The sequence below is a fragment of the Notothenia rossii genome, assembly GCF_949606895.1.
Source record: "Notothenia rossii genome assembly, chromosome: 2".
Taxonomy (NCBI): Eukaryota; Metazoa; Chordata; class Actinopteri; order Perciformes; family Nototheniidae; genus Notothenia; species Notothenia rossii.
The window spans coordinates 36820353-36837462 of record NC_136904.1 but is presented as its reverse complement, the minus strand read 5'-3'; the positions used below and the strand labels follow the sequence as shown (position 1 = coordinate 36837462).

The following is a 17110-nucleotide window of genomic DNA, read 5'->3' as shown; positions in this document are numbered from 1 at the left end:
CATTTGATCTCTATGATGGAGCCATTGGATTTGTCAATATAAGAAATCAAAACCAAACCATATTCTTCCAAACTCTCTGCTGTAGTCTGACCACCAAAAGACTATTGATGTGTGTAGTGAGTTAGGTAGAAATATACTGTATAATAGTAACATTATTGAAGATGATGCCATATTTATTGAAGATTTTACATTATAAATCTTCCCCAAAATTATTCAAAAGCACATTCTTTCAAACTCTCTGCTGTAGTCTGACCAACAGGAGACTATTGATGTGTGTAGTGAGTTTGGTAGAAATATACTGTATAATAGTGAAGTGATTGAAGATGATTGTATTCTCTTTTTTCGGTGTTGCACTTTGCAGACGGTCCCTGAGCACTCGTTTCTTCTCCGGCTGCGGAAAGAGACCAATTTAAGGCGTCCAGCTCGGAGGACGGCGCATATTGCCTTTTTTTTTATCAACATGTGATTGTAGTTGTCAACCTTACCACGGTACTTAGGAGACGTCATTTGTGTCTGAATAACGTTTTGTTCATCAGTTATTGATCCGTGAAATCCGAATCTGCCAATATCGTTATAACTTTACTCAACTCACAGCAGCGCGGATTCGATCAATTGCTATAAAATCACTCTGCTACTACTACAGACGGTGTCACTACGCCGGCGGCTGTGGCCGTTGTTGAAGCGTCTTCAGGCTCCGCATCGGCAGGCCTCTCCCTCGGTGTGGAGCTGTCAAGCTCGACCCTAACGCCGCTTACAGCCGGCCAACTAAAAGTTGTTTTCCGTTCACGTTGTAATTTTTAGACTCCTTCGCTTCTTTGCTTGTGAATCCAAAAGCTGTGACGCTTGGCTGTTTTCGTTTTGCCATATTTTTTATTACAAAGCCAGAGTTAACAAAATATCAATATGAACATTTCAAATACCACGCCGGCATCACCGCCGTAACCATAGCAACGTAAGTAAGAATGCAGCGCCGCCACTTACAGATGGCAACATCCAGACATATTCACAAATATAAAACAAATATTCAGAAACTGTAATGAACAATAACTATTATTTATTTCAAGAACTATTATTTACAGAAACTCAACATTTCTAATCTGTGTGACACAAATATGCACGATTGTTTTGGGCTCCCCCTATTTATCTCAAAGTCAGCCTTCAGGGGAGCTCCCTCCCTCTTCGGGGGAGCCAAACTCCTCCTAGCTCCCCCCCATTTCGAACAGTGTCTGTGGCTGAATGGCTAGCGATTAGGTGCGGCGCATTTATCATAGGTGATCAGAGCTAACTGCCTGCCGTCAGATTTCATTTAAAAAACAGATCTGATTTTAAGACTATTTCTGCGCTCATAAAGAATGATAAGAATAATGCGTATTGAACTGGTTTAATTAATTAGTGAGTTTATTTAACACTAGAACCGCCAATCGGGTCAATTTGTGTGATGTGTGTTGTGTGTGTGCAATGTAACTTTTTTTCAATAAAATATGAAAGTCTCCCAGTCCGTGACTTTTCCTGAAAGTGTGTTATGTAGCACCCTATGTTGTTAAAAATTGCATTCTAATAGCGGGATTTGACGGGTTTAGGTAGGCCTATACAAAAACCTCTGGCGGTTCTAGTGTTAAGGTAATTAGGTACAGAAGAAGCCCTTTTTTATCAGTAACGAATTTAGCAGTTGAACATAAAAGTCAACTAACTGAGGGTCACTTGCAATGACAGTGTTGTGTCTAATTGTAAGCTTGTCACTCAGAGTAACCTACCGTTAATTTAGCTGCTGGAGAAAAAAGATCCGGGGGGGAGGGGGGGAGAGAGCTGTGGTTGATGGGCCATTAGTTGTGTAAATACACAGCTGAGAGCTGCCGTTTCATTCAGACTGTTTAAAAAACTGTTACAACGGACTATTTTTCTTAGCGGATGCATGTCAATTTAAATCAATACATACAACTATTTTTTAAATCAATAAAAACATTTTCTAAATCCATAAAAGCATTTAAATTAATATTGGGAGTCATGTCGTTACTTTTTTGAGAATGTGGCCATGTAATAAGCGGGATAATTTGCAGCGACTTGTTCCTTATGGGGAAAGTAACACCCGTCATGTGTGTGTAGAGGTGTGTGTGGTTAAAACACTTTCATGAAGTGAAGGAGGTTTTCCTTCTATAAAACAGCTGTGGGCGGCAGTGAGTGTCATGGACATGAATTCATAGATCAAGGCAGACTGGTGCACACACTCTCCTGTCCTGCCAGGCGACACGCCCGTTCTAAGCCGTGTCCCTCACTCCTCACATCCCAAGCATCCCCAAAAAGTGTATTATGTTGTTACATCTCAGATGTTATGTTTCAGTTGTGCTCTGTCTATGTTCAGTGATGCAAACTTATCACCTTTCGGCGAAATTCGCCGTTTTGAATCCAAAATAAGTAGTTTGTGTGATTCATGTAGATCTGCAATAAAAATATTTTTGGGGTATGGGGGGGTCTGGGACCCGGAGTAATCTGCGGCCGTGAGCTGTTATGTGCCATCATGACACGCATGGTGCTCTTTTTTTATATATTATAATGAAGTGCGAGCTGTGTGCTCGAGTCTTCCTGCCTGTCGGCTCTACTCATGGATGTATAATAAGGCTCTGCTGCTCCCAGATGATGGTCTACATTCAGCAGCTACATTACCTACGGGTGCGTTTCTTTAATATTAACTGTGCGTCCGGAGTCACTGTGGCACAGACTGGACCGCTGGTGAACAGCTGTTAGAACGGGCTGTTCAGGTGTTCAGAGCAGAGCTCCCTATCGGAGCAGCAGAGCTCCCTGTCGGAGCGGCAGAGCGTGATGTGAACTGAAAAGTTTTTCTGTGGCAATATTATTTAAGGAATCGTTGAGCTAGCTAGCTAGCATCTATTTCTAATAGTTTTTTTCATAGGCTATAAACAGAGGTGGTATAAGTATATATATATTGTACTTGAGTAAAAGTAGAAGTACTCAGATCTTGTACTAGAATAAAAGTAGAAGTACTCAGATCTTGTACTTGAGTAAAAGTAGAAGTACTCAGATCTTGTACTAGAGTAAAAGTAGAAGTACTCAGATCTTGTACTTGAGTAAAAGTAGAAGTACTCAGATCTTGTACTAGAGTAAAAGTAGAAGCACACAGATCTTGTACTTGAGTAAAAGTAGAAGCACACAGATCTTGTACAAGAGTAAAAGTAGAAGTACTCAGGTCTTGTACTTGAGTAAAGGTAAAAGTACTCAGATCTTGTACTTGAGTAAAAGTAGAAGTACCAGAGTGTAGGAATACTCTGTTACAGTAAAAGTCCTCCATTCAAAATATTCCTCAAGTAAAAGTAGAAAAGTATTCTCATCAAAATATAGTGAAAGTAGCGACAATAAAAGTAGTCATTGTGCAGATTGGTCCTTTAAAGAATAATATATATGATATGTTTTATAATGATTGATCATGAAAGTGTTCTCAAAGCTGGTAAAGGTGCAGCTAGTTTGAATTACTTTGTATACTAAAGGGTAGCTTGTGGATTTACTCCAGGTGGAACTAAAGTCTGATTTAACACTTGATTATATTTCACATCATTCATCCACATCTGTAAAGTAACTAAAGGTATGAAATACATGTAGGGGAGTAGAAGTACACCATGTAGGCTACCTCTGAACTGTAGTGGGGTAGAAGAACAAAGTAGCAAAACATTGAAATACTTAAATAAAGTACAAGTATCTCAAAATTGTGTCCAAGTATAGTACTTGTTGAGTTTATGAACTTAGTTACTTTACACCATGTGGCTATAAAGATAAAAAGACTTAAGCCTTGCACAGAGGCATGAAAATACATTTTCAAAATGCTCAACAGTGCTGCCAAAATTATAAACTGACTGCTACACAATTTAAAATAAATGCTTTTATATATTTCTATTAGATGTGACTCTTTGGCGTTTCTGTTATTATTAACACTGCTGCTTTAGTTGTTCTGCTAAAATCCTCTGTTATTCCTCATTTTAAAGCCGATATTCCGTGGGGTGGGGGAGCCGGGGGCTCGGATCCTTGTCACCTTTTTCATACCTGATGAGTTTGCATCCCTGTAAGTTAAAAACCCTCAGTCACCTTAATTCATGTAATAAAAACATCTCAGGTCAGTAACACTCAAAGCTAAATGTGCAATACCATGTTCAGCTATGTTACTATTTATAATGTTATTGTTGTTACATCAGAAGATGTACATATTGGAATGATTTTTTAACTTACAGTAGGCTATTTTTTACAATGTGTGTTGGAAGGATTTATTAAATTACTATGAATATTGTCATTGTTGAAGGCTTTTAGAGAAGGGTGAACTATAAGCCTGAATTACATAAGATTTTATACCTAAAAACATAAAAGTCCCCAATAAATAAATCATAATTATTCTAGTTATTTTTACCTCCCGTATTGCTTTCAACCCACCAGCTTTTATGGTGTTGTTACGTCACTAACTGTAAGCTTGTCACATACAGTCTATGGTCACTCAGAGTAACCTACAGTTAATTTAGCTGCTGGAGAAGAAAGATCAGGGGGGAAGGGGGGGGAGAGAGCTTTGGTTGATGGGCCATTAGTTGTGTAAATACACAGCTGAGAGCTGCCGTTTCATTCAGACTGTTTAAAAAACTGTGACAACGGACTGTTTTTCTTAGCGGATGCATGTCAATTTAAATCAATACATACAACTATTTTTTAAATCAATAAAAACATTTTCTAAATCCATAAAAGCATTTAAATTAATACTGGGAGTCATGTTTTACTTTGTTGAGAATGTGGCCATGTAATAAGCGGGATAATTTGCAGCGACTTGTTCCTTATGGGGAAAATAGCACCCGTCATGCAGATGAGGATCCCTCCGCTACACTTTGGGATCCTGATCTGCCGACGAGGCTCCTTTAAAATATACATATTTTTAGTGAATTACTGAGTTTAGGCACGTTAATAACGTTTTAATGAAGTTGAATACAGTATATTCATATGTGTCAGTGATTTCATGTCAATTCGGTGAACATAAACATAAATGATCGTGGTGAAGATGATGATTAAATTAGGATTAAAAATCGAGAGCCGGGCTGCATTTCCTCCTGTTCGTTTTTTTCGACTAAACAACATTATTTTGTTAAATAACAACATGGTGATGTTTTGTAAATGATTACATGTCTCTTATTTAGCACAGTAGTATGAAATCCGTGACATATGGATCTTAACAAAGTTCCGCTGTACATCCAGCGTACTGTATCTGACTTTATTTCACATGAGCTCCAGTGTGGAACCCCACTGCACCTCCTGGTGGATCAATGATCCATTGCAGCTGGCTTCATTATAATTACATTTATCTATCACGGGGGCGGTCTCAAGTCAAGCTGGAGGTTTTCCCTTGAGCGAGTGCAGATCACGTACCAATCACGGCCCTCGCGTTTCAAACTGTCTGAAATGAATCGCTACATCTGTATAGTATTTCGTAACTGTTTTTCCTTTATTCTCTTGTTTTTTTTATAACGATAATGATCATATGAAGGTGTGCCGCGGAAATAATCTTTTGAATAATTTGTGACCAAACCGTTTAAGACCCACTGAGATAACTATCTAAACCCTCAGAGAGTCTCTCAGTCGGTCAGGAGAGGACTCTCCTCCAACTTGTTGTGGAACAAACAGCTCCTTATGTCCGTTAGTGCAGCTAGCTAACCAGATGCTTACAACACGGTCTCTCTCTCTCTCTCTCTCTCTCTCTCTCTCTCTCTCTCTCTCTCTCTCTCTCTCTCTCTCTCTCTCTCTCTCTCTCGTTGTGAGTGGACTGGTGTAGCGGAGAGCTTTTGTTTAAAGTTTGCAACTTTTCAAACCATTGTTAACAATTCACTTTTCTGTGGGTTATAGTTGATGTCTTTGTGCATCACTTCACCGAATTTGTGTTTTGTTGGTGGTTTTGTTTAGTTGCACTGGTGAATTGTTTGCCTAATTGTTTGTCTAGCGGCTGTAGCTGCAGTCACGCCGCCCGCCCGGCATGGCGTTCCGTGGTAGCTGCGCTGGGTTAGAGAAGCTGACTCGCCAACACGCCACCAAGCTCTCTCCACCTGTCGGTGTGTCGGTGGAGGAGTGTGGTCTGGTTCCGGGGGCTGTGGTGGGATATGGCAGAGTCAAATCTGCCTCCCGCATGAATAGTGCAGTGGTCATATTTTTAGACTGCAGTGAGAAAGCTAACCAGCTGGTGGAGAGTGGGCTAGTGATTAAAGGGATGCTGTTACCCGTTCTACCCCTTGTCACTCCAGCTAAAAAAGTCATCATCTCTAATGTGCCCCCGTTTCTGAGAAACGAGTTGTTGGAGAGAGAGCTGGCTCGACACGGGCAGCTTGCGTCTCCCATTAAGTTGATCCCCCTGGGCTGTAAATCCCCGCACCTCAAGCACGTTGTGTCTTTTAGGAGACAGGTGCTTATGGTGCTGAAGAATGATGAAGAGGATCTGAATCTGGTTCTCACGTTCAAAATTGATGATTTTGTGTATACTGTATAGTTACGTCTGACATCTTCAAATGTTTTGGTTGTGGAGTGGCAGGACACCTGATCCGCGCGTGCCGGAGAGGGCGGGTGACGCGCCCGCTGTGTCCGTGCTTGCAGCGGGACCGACGGTGTCCGCGGCGGAGCCGCTGCCGGTTGCCTTGTCCGAGGCCGGGCCCGCGCCGGGAAACGCCGGTGGTGGAACCGCCGGTCAGTCGGTCCGTGGCAGAGCCAACGGTTTCACGCGTAGAAAGCACACAGGCAGCCGGTACACACAGTATCACACATACGGACACTCAGGTCACGCAGGAAGCAGATACTGAGCACACTGCAGCCAGAGTGGCTGAGTCTGTTCTGGGGGATGTGGTAATGGATGACGATTTATTAAGGTTACCTGTTAAAAGGAAAAACGAACAAGTGAGCAAAGGAAGTGTGGCACAAAAAGGGAAGGTATCAAAGAAGGAGTCGCTGTGTTCCTCCTCTCAGCCAGAGGGAGTCTCAGAGGACTCAGAGGACTCAGATGACAGTGACAGTGAGTCATTCTTTGATATGGTTGAGGTAGCAAAGGGAGAGGAGTACTCTTTCCAGAGGATCAGATCCTTTCTGGCGGAAACTAAGGGGTGGAGAGGGGTGAAGTTAGAGAACTTTTTTGCTGATTTGCAGATTTTTCACAATACTGCCATGGTTCTCATGCGGCGCAAAGAAGCCTTAGGGCAGGGGTGTCCAAACTTTTTTCACTGAGGGCCACATACAGAAAAATATGCGAAAGGTTGGGCCACTCACTAAAGTTAAAGTATATCGCCTCACCTCTAGTGTATTAACAGTAATAAAAATCAATCAATCAAATGTAGGTAAATCATTCTTGATAATTTATTATACTTAAAGAAAAAACTTTATACATCACATCTTTCTATGTATGGGTATTCATTTATCTATTTTCAAATAAAATCAATCAAATGTAGGTAAATTATTCTTGATAATTTATTATACTTAAAGAAAAAACTTTATACATCACATCTTTCTATGTATGGGTTTTAATTTTTTTTACAAAAAGGGTTGGCAGCTCATTCTCAAAACTGCAGCCTCAGATTGCTTCTTTGTCAGGATGGGGACCCCCTTCACAGCCCTGTATAAAGAGGGAAAAATAACAGGACAAGGGAAAGGGTAGGCTTTATTTAACCTAGTTATGCAAACAATTTATTGCGGTTGTTAACACATCAGCTAACGTTTTTTAGAAAAATGTTATCAACTTTAATTGACTGAATTTATTAAGTAATTGGGCTTTTGAACACATGAATACTGTGTAATATATTTTAACTCACCTACAATGGGAACAGCGTTGCACTTAATAGGAGCAGTGATGCTGCGCTCTGGACTGAAGGATGGCTGGCAGGTCAGGAGTAAGTTTGGTGGTTGAGATGCGAAGGACATCACAGAGATGGCTGTCGGTCATTTTGGTTCTCAATCTGCTTTTGTTCAGAGTTAACAGAGAAAATGTTTGCTCGCATATGTATGTTGTGCCAAACAGACTCGTCATTCTTTTTGCGTGGCGTTGCATCAGAGGAAACTTGGCCTTTTCCAAGCTCTGGTAGAAGTCGGGTAGGGAGAGGAGCTGATGTTGATTCTTCAGAGAATCATCACACTACATTTCGATGAGTTCTAATTGCAGACTCTCTTCCACTTCTTCTGCATCCATCAGGAAGGGAGTTGAGAACAGCTTGATTTCTTTCTCAATGAAAGAAAAATCTTGGAAGCGCTGATTGAATTCTGTCATAAGAGTTGTGATCACAGACACATATTTCCCCTTTTTAGCAGAGAGGTCGGCCTTTGGATGAGCACATTTGATTTCGGACAGCGTAGGGAAGTGCGCAAGGTTGAAGTTGCGTAGTTGTGAGGCTCTTGTTCAGTGAGTTAAGATGACCAGTAAGATCAACTAGAAAGGCCAGGTCTGCCAACCATAGAGGATCACTCAGTTCATGAAGAGGTCGGTCCTTCTCTTTCAAAAACTGGTCAATTTCTGATCTCAGGGAATAAAACCGCTTCAGCACGGAGCCGCGACTAAGCCAGCGCACATCACAATGATAGAGTACGTCCCCGTATTCAGCATCGACATCAGATAGGAAAGCTTGAAATTCTCTGTGGTAGAGCCCTCGTGCTCGAATTATGTTGACAGTTTTCACAACTGTGGTCATCACATCGCCAAGCTGGACTGTCTTGGCACAGAGAGCTTCTTGGTGGATGATACAGTGCAATTTTACAGCCTCGCCTCCACTCTCTCGCACCTTGGCGCACACCATAGATGCCATTCCTGTCACGATTCTCATGTTATGTCACGTTTATAGTTTTGTAGGTTTGGGTGTTTTTGCTGTTTTCCATGTCATGTTTTCCTTTGGGTTATTGTCTGGTCCTTTTCCCTGTGTTTTCCTCTTGTCATTAGTTTCCCTGGTGTGTCTAATTGTCTGATTATGTTCACCTGGGCCCCTGTGTTTTCTCCTCCCTCCTCACCTGTGTCTTGTTGTGTGATTGAGTCTTGTGTGTATTTAAGTTCTGGGTTGTCTGTCTGTCTTGGTCGGTTCGTCTTGTTCCCTGACTAGTTCTGCGGTGAGTGTTCTGTTTTTGTCATTGTACATATATCTCATAGCCTTGAAATAAAGGAAGTTCAGTTTATATCTGCATTTGGGTCCTTCTTGTTTCACAAATCGTGACAGTACGAACCGACCTGAAAAATGGGCCCAGCAGATCCGTTCGAGTCGGAATTATTAAATGTTTCCTTTTTTTTGGCTAACTGCTCGGATCGATGGAAGAGAGCACCCGGAGTTCAGCAGCGGGAGGCTGTGTTGTCGGAGGCGCGCCAGATGGCTAGAGAGAAACCAGGTATGGTGAAGTTCTTACCTGGCTGGATTTCAAAGATCCTCCCTGTGTGTGATTCCCGGCCTGCTAGCCCCAGGCATGCTAGCTCCATGTCTCCCAATTCCCAACCTGGCACCATACGCCTTGGTGGGTTCCGTCTGAAGTCAACCCGTGCTTCTGCCCCAGTTCCTGCTCCTGTCCAGGAGTCATATTCTGGAACTCGTCTGGCTTATGGAGGTCCACGGAGTATTCAGGCGGCTGCTAAGAGGAGGAGTCGCAAGGCCAAGCTAGCAGCTCAAGCCCCAAGAGCCATGTTTCCGGCTCCAGAACCGGACCTTACAGCCATGTTTCCGGCTCCAGAACCGAACCTTACAGCCATGTTTCCGGCTCCAGAACCGGACCTTACAGCCAAGGTCCCGGCTTCAGTGCCGGCTCCAGTAACCATGGCCCCGACTCCGGCTCCTCGTCACCTGCTGACTCATCGGCCGACACCAGCTCCTCGAGTCCTGTCGGCGTACCGGCCGACTCCAGCACCTCGTCTCCGGTTGGCTGTCTGTCCGACGCCAGCTCCCCGAGTCCTGTCGGCGTACCGGCCGACTCCAGCACCTCGTCTCCGGTTGGCTGTCCGTCCGACGCCAGCTCCCCGAGTCCTGTCGGCGTACCGGCCGACTCCAGCACCTCGTCTCCGGTTGGCTGTCCGTCCGACGCCAGCTCCCCGTGTTCTGTTGGCGAACCAACCCACTGAAGTGTCGTTGGAGGTCCCGCAGACTGCCTTTCTGCCAGGGGTCCTGCCAACCCGATGTCCTGTGCCATTGGAGGTCCCGCAGACTACTCTTCTGCCGGGGGTCCTGCCAACTCCATGTCTTGTCACGTTGGAGGTCCCGCAGACTACTCTTCTGCCGGGGGTCCTGCCAACCCCATGTCCTGAGCCGTTGGAGGTCCCGCAGACTACTCTTCTGCCGGGGGGCCTGCCAACTCCATGTCGTGTCCCGTTGGAGGTCCCGCAGACTGCTTTTTTGCCGGGGGTCCTGTCAACTCCATGTCTTGTCACGTTGGAGGTCCCGCCGACTGCTCTTCCGCTGGGGGTCCTGCCAACTCCATGTCCTGTCGCGTTGGGGATCCCGCAGACTACTCTTCTGCCGGGGGTCCTGCCAACTCCATGTCTGGTCCCGTTGGAGGTCCCGCAGACTACTCTTCTGCCGGGGGTCCTGCCAACCCCATGTCCTGAGCCGTTGGAGGTCCCGCAGACTGCTCTTCTGCCGGGGGTCCTGCCAACCCCAGGTCCTGTGCTGTTGGAGGTCCCGCAGACTACTCTTCTGCCGGGGGGCCTGCCAACTCCATGTCGTGTCCCGTTGGAGGTCCCGCAGACTACTCTTCTGCCGGGGGTCCTGCCAACCCCATGTCCTGAGCCGTTGGAGGTCCCGCAGACTGCTCTTCTGCCGGGGGTCCTGCCAACTCCATGTCTTGCCACGTTGGAGGTCCCGCCGACTACTCTTCCGCTGGGGATCCTGCCAACTCCATGTCCTGTCGCGTTGGGGATTCCGCCGACTGCTCTCCTGCCGGGGGTCCTGCCGGTCCTGTGTCCTCTTCCATGGGGGATCTTGCCGACACCGGCTCCTGACCGGCCTCCGGAGCTGTCTGGTCTTCACCCCTCCTCGGACTCTGCCTTGCCCCCGGGCCATCCGCCCGAGATTCCCTCCATGGACTCTGCCTTGCCCCCGGGCCGTCCGCCCGAATTCCCCTTTTTGAACTCTGCCTTGCCCCCGGGCCGTCCGCCCGAATTCCCCTTTTTTTAACTCTGCCTTGCCCCCGGGCCGTTCGCCCGAGACCCGTCCTCCAGACCCCCTCCAACCACCCTGCTGGATTTTTGTTTTTTTGGGACGTCTAGAATCCGTCCCTTGAGGGGGGGGTTATGTCACGATTCTCATGTTATGTCACGTTTATAGTTTTGTAGGTTTGGGTGTTTTTGCTGTTTTCCATGTCATGTTTTCCTTTGGGTTATTGTCTGGTCCTTTTCCCTCTGTTTTCCTCTTGTCATTAGTTTCCCTGGTGTGTCTAATTGTCTGATTATGTTCACCTGGGCCCCTGTGTTTTCTCCTCCCTCCTCACCTGTGTCTTGTTGTGTGATTTAGTCTTGTGTGTATTTAAGTTCTGGGTTGTCTGTCTGTCTTGGTCGGTTCGTCTTGTTCCCTGACTAGTTCTGCGGTGAGTGTTCTGTTTGTCATAGTACATATATATCATAGCCTTGAAATAAAGGAAGTTCAGTTTATATCTGCATTTGGGTCCTGCTTGTTTCACGCACCGTGACAATTCCTTTGCGCTCGCCTGTCATAGCGGGAGCCCCGTCCGTTGCAACTCCACACAGCTTGTCCCATTTAAGTTGCATCTTGTTAATTGCACCTGACACGGCTTCAAAAATGTCCTTACCCGTTGTTGTGCCCTTTAGACTCCGAAGATCAAGCAGCTCCTCCGTAATGCAAAAGTTATCGTCAACTCCCCGCAAAAAAAATAACAGTTGTGCGGTGTCTGTGGCATCTGTGCTTTCAGCACATGCAATCGAGTAAAAATCAAAAGCACAAGCTTTATGTGACACTTGATTTTGTATGTTAGCTGACAAGTCTTCGATTCGCCGCACAATTGTGTTTCTGGACATGCTCACGTTGTTGAATTCCTGCATCTTTTCCGGGCACATTATTCCAGCGACTTTAATGAGGCACTGTTTAACGAAGTCACCGTCTGAGAAAGCTTTCCCGTGGCGCGCTATGAGTTGAGCTACCTCATAGCTAGCTATTGTAGCATTTTCTTGTGTTTTGTTAGCACGGTAAAAGTACTGTTGTTGAGCCTGCAGGTTAGCTACCATTTGCTTGACTTTCTCCTCTTGCTCAGCAGCAGTGTAGGACGTGAAGGTCGGATGCTTGGTTTCGTAGTGTCGTCGTACATTGTACTCTTTCATCACTGCAACCGTTTCATTGCAAATCAAACAGACAAATTTCCCCCTGACTTCTTTGAAGAAATATTCATTTTCCCACTGTGTTTGAAATTTTCTGCATTCACTTGCTATCTTGCGTTTCTTTGGTTCTGCCATTTTGTCGTCGCAGATTTTTTTTATTTGAAACTTTTTTTTGTGAAGAAGCTGCATTAGGACTGCAGCTAGTGAGTAGCTCCACCTACTGGTCAAACTAAGAACTACAATACAGTCAAGTGCAAGTTTCATGTGTGGGCCACATTCTATTCTATTTTTATAATTTGCTGCGGGCCAATAAAAAATGGATCCCGGGCCGCAGTTGGCCTGCGGGCCGTACTTTGGACACCCCTGCCTTAGGGGAACCTTTCTTCAGCGGCCCAGAGAAGGCTCGCTTAAAGAAGATACTTCAGAGGATTAGAGAGGAAACTGCAAAGAATGATGAATAAGTACATATTTTTTTTATTTTATTTTATTCTCTTTTTATTTTTCTTTAACCAGGGTTTTGTTTTATGCAATTATAATGTCATTATGAGTGTCATAAAGCTGGGCTTTTTAAAGATTGACGTTTCCCGATGGGATGCTAAGAGAGCATCTTTGTTTGTGGTGCTTTTCTTCTGGGACTGCATGCACTGGGTCCCTCAGAGCGTCCTGTTCCTGCCAAAGGAGGAGGGGGGACATGGCCTGGTTCACCTGGCAGGCAGAGGGGCTGCCTTTAGGCTCCGGTTCCTCCAGAGTTTCCTGACTGGACCTGCTGACCTGGTCCAGAGACCTGTAGCTCGGGCCTTATTGGAGTGCTTTGGTGGGCTGGGTCTGGCTGAGTCGCTGTTCCTAATGGACCTGAAAGGATTACAATTGAACAATCTCTCGGGTTTCTATGAAGGTTTCTTCAAGGTGCTGGGCCTTCTCTGCAACAGAGAGTCTGTGAGGAGAGGATCCTCACGCTGGTCCAGGTGGTGGAGGTGTGTGGCCCCCGCCTGGACAACGCTGCAGGCCTGGCCTCACGTCTGAGCAGCCTCCTGCTGCAGAGGCACTGATCGCTGCTCACTGCAACGGACTAAAGTCTCCAAATGACAATGACTCTTTTCCAGAGATGTTTTTCCTGATCTCAGTTGTGAGGGTTTTTTTGAGTGAAAGTTAAACAATGTTACTGATTTTGATTTTAAGTTTAGCACCATGTCAAACAAAACGTTTATTATTTGGTGATACTGTGTCTGTTTGTTTTTTGTGTTTTTTTTGTTTTGTTTTTTGTGGAAAATTGTGAATAAAGGTGGTTTCAAAAATCAAATCTCTCGCTCTCTCTCTCTCTCTCACACTCACTCACACACACACACACACACACACACACACACACACACACACACACACACACACACACACACACACACACACACACACACACACACACACACACACACACACACACACACACACACTAAATGCTCTATTTCCACACACACAGAGCCGAGCTTCAATGACACAAGCACACTTTTATTTCCATGCAACTCTCTGATTGGTCTGGTGTCTTGCCTCTGTTGCATTCACTGAACACGGGAAATTATGGTCCTGCCGTCCTCTCTAGTGTCATGATGAGGTTCACGTAAAGCACGGTTAATATATTAAATATTATTTTACCAACAATGTGGAATTTATTGGCTACATATTACACAGATTATGCACAGCGGGAGCAGCAATAACCGTCAAATAATAATTCAGACAGGGGAGCTTCGCACCCCCTGCCCGCTGCTAGGGGGTGCTGCAGCGGGGGGAAATACAGAGCTGGGCGGTGGACTTCCATGGACGCCGGACCCGGAAGTGCCTGACAACGAGAAGTCCTCGTCATCCTCCTCCCTGGCAAACGGAGCCATCCGCCCCGCTGGAATGGCGAACGTGAATGGCACCGCCTCGGCCATATCCTGGTCCCCCAAACACTCGAAGTAGAGGTGGTGGGGATCGGCGCCCGCTATTAAGCCAGGGCACGAAGGACAGGCCCGGGTCTCTAGAAGTGGCGACTTCATGAAGGTATGATAACTTCTTTCTTCTTCTTTCAAACGTTCTACTTTCTCTGTCAGGTGTTGTCCTGCTCGCTGAAGAGAAAAGGATGACAGTCAGGAGGCGTGGCCGCCTTATATACTGTGGGCGTGGGCCCGCATTCAGGTAGGCTCGCCCCGAATGGCCTGCTACGTTTATGTATTTCAGTAGGTGATTGCTCGCATAGCATCATTGAGAGTAGTACCCATAGACCAGTAGAGGGCGGAGCCTGTGTAAGATATAACATGCAAACTCCACGCAATAGCGCCGACTAATGGGTCACCCAAAGGATTTTGGATGAATGAGAATCTCTGAAATTGTAAATGAGTGTCAATGTGTTTATCTGTACTGCAGTGTGTGTTAGCACCATTATAGACATATCTGGTTTGGTACATGGTATTCAGGGTGAACTCCACCTTAGGCCAAGCCCAAACTGGGATAAATAGATAAGTGGTTTAGAAAATGACTTGATGGATCGACACTGATACTAATGAACTCAATTGGAAATCCCATGTAAGCCATCTTTCTGTCAATTCTGAAGGAGATCAATCAGACATTACATTACATTGCATTTAGCTGACGCTTTTATCCAAAGCGACTTACAATAAGTGCGTTCAACCAACAAAATACAAACTTGAAGAAAATAGAATCATATAAGTACATCAGGTTTCATAGAGCTAAAACATTTCAAGTGCTATTCAACTGGCTTTAGATAAGCCAGTCCTTTATTAGTATATAAGTGCTTTGTTAATAGTTATATCACTCAAAGTGGAGTCGAAGAAGATGAGTTTTCAGTCTGCGCCGGAAGATGTGTAAGCTTTCTGTTGTACTGATGTCAATGGGGAGCTCATTCCACCATTTTGGAGCCAGGATAGCAAACCCGCGTGTTTTTTGCTGTTCATCCGTTCACTGTATATTTACTATCAGAAACTAAAATCTCTATATAACGGCAAAACCGTGACAACACAAAACAGTTGCCTCCAAAAGAAAGGGATTGTCAAAAAGGAGCGATGGAGACATACACTGGAACATTGCACCATCTTTATCTCAGTATGCTTTATTACTGCCACCAAGGAGGTTATACTTTCTACTGTTTTCTGGTTAGTTTCTCAGCAGCATTATGGAAATACTATAGGCCTGGTTTTCATGAAAATTGGTGAAAGGTTTTAGCATTGGCCAACGTGGACACTTCTCAAATTTGAAGCGGAATATTTTTCATTTATGGATATGGCCTTGGTGGAAGCATTGACTTTTAGTTATGTAAAAAGCTTGCATCCAGTTACGGTAACAGCAGATGTTGACAATTAATTTGGCTCCATCTTTACTTTGAGAATTGATTTGCCATTTTACTTGCATGGATAATAGTTAAAAAACTTTCATATTTAGCACTTCAAAGGATACATTTATCTGGAAATTAATTTAAAAGTGTAATTATTTTGTATGTGGTGACTGTAACAACTTTAGTTGTCAATGGATGTATCCTGCTTGACTTGAACTGCAGGAGAGTCATGTTCGTCATAGGAAAACTGTATTATATTGGACTAAAATACATATTTTTTAAATTGCATCCTTCAAAGTGCACAATAAAATGGAACAGTTCCAAGCAGGAGTACTATTCGAACAAAAGTCATGTCTTAACCACGTCAGAGGTGATGCATGATGCATGAGTGTTGCTGTATGGGACAAAGGGGAAGCTGTGTGAGTTTGCTGCTGGGCCTCTGTCTGTGCCAGTGGTCAACAGCCACAACCTCTTTCCTCCCCAAGAGAGCAGCAGACAGACGCAGAGGCGGATGGATGACCCAAAATTACAGCTCAACCGATATTTTGAGGATAAACATTTCTTGTAAAAATACACATACAAGTGGCCAGGAGAATAAAAACCAGCAGGCTCACCAGGGCGCGACGGGGGGAAGGCACGTTGGCTTGCTGTATTTAGAACATTTATTTCTAGGGGTATTCTCTTTATTTATTTATTTACAATGTTTGTTTTTTTTACGGGATGAGTGAGGGTAGAATTACATTAAATTCAAGATTTCATAACACCAAGAAATTAATTGGCAACAACATTTTAATGAAATGAGATACCAAATAATACTTCACTCTAACTATTTTTTTCAAAACAAACAAACATTGACCATATTTTCTGGGTATTTTGGAAAAGATAGACTATTGCACGTTTAAGACAGCCAATTTGTTATTGTTAGAACAATTCCAAAAGGCATGTATGAGGGAGTCACACTCAGTAAAACATTTTAGACATTTATCGGAAGAGCTACTATCTAATGTATGTATTTTATCCCTATACATTATTCTCATTAGTTTGTATTGAATTAAACATATATTTTCCTTTGTAGTCATTTTATATGTAAGTGTAAGCATTCCATCCATTTTTGTTTGGCGTCTTCTACAGTATGTCCCGTGGCCTGTACTACGAAGCAGGATTTGCGGTTAGCGAGGTAATTTAAGGGTTAACTATGGGTTTCCGGTCCTACGATGCTGGTTCACTTCTTACCGGGGTAGATCCATTGATGTATAATAAGAACTGGATACAGCGTTGGAGGCGGGGTCTCATTATTTCCTATGATAGCTGCTCATAGAGAACCGCAGTGACGCGTCTTAAAACCCGGAAGTAAGTTAGCATTTTTAGCACTTCCGGTTCCTACCTCAAAAAGCAATGCATTTTTTCCATAGGGTTTTGGAAAATAGCTCGAAATAAGGTCTGTGGTTGACACAAATTTAAGAGGTTATTGACGTTTTGTTCTACGACAT

The 17110-nt window shown here is 44.3% G+C and overlaps 1 protein-coding gene across 2 annotated transcripts in view; it reads right to left on the bottom strand.

The window, feature by feature from the left end:
* adamts18 (ADAM metallopeptidase with thrombospondin type 1 motif, 18) overlaps positions 1-12619 on the bottom strand; it is a 170365-nt gene extending 157746 nt beyond the window's left edge. For both annotated transcript variants that reach the window (XM_079664757.1, XM_079664760.1), the window contains exon 1: positions 11651-12619. In XM_079664757.1, coding sequence (XP_079520883.1) covers positions 11651-12562 — 912 coding nt within the window. In that variant the 5' untranslated portion in view covers positions 12563-12619. The remainder of the gene's footprint in view (positions 1-11650) is intronic.
* Positions 12620-17110: the final 4491 nt, after the last annotated feature.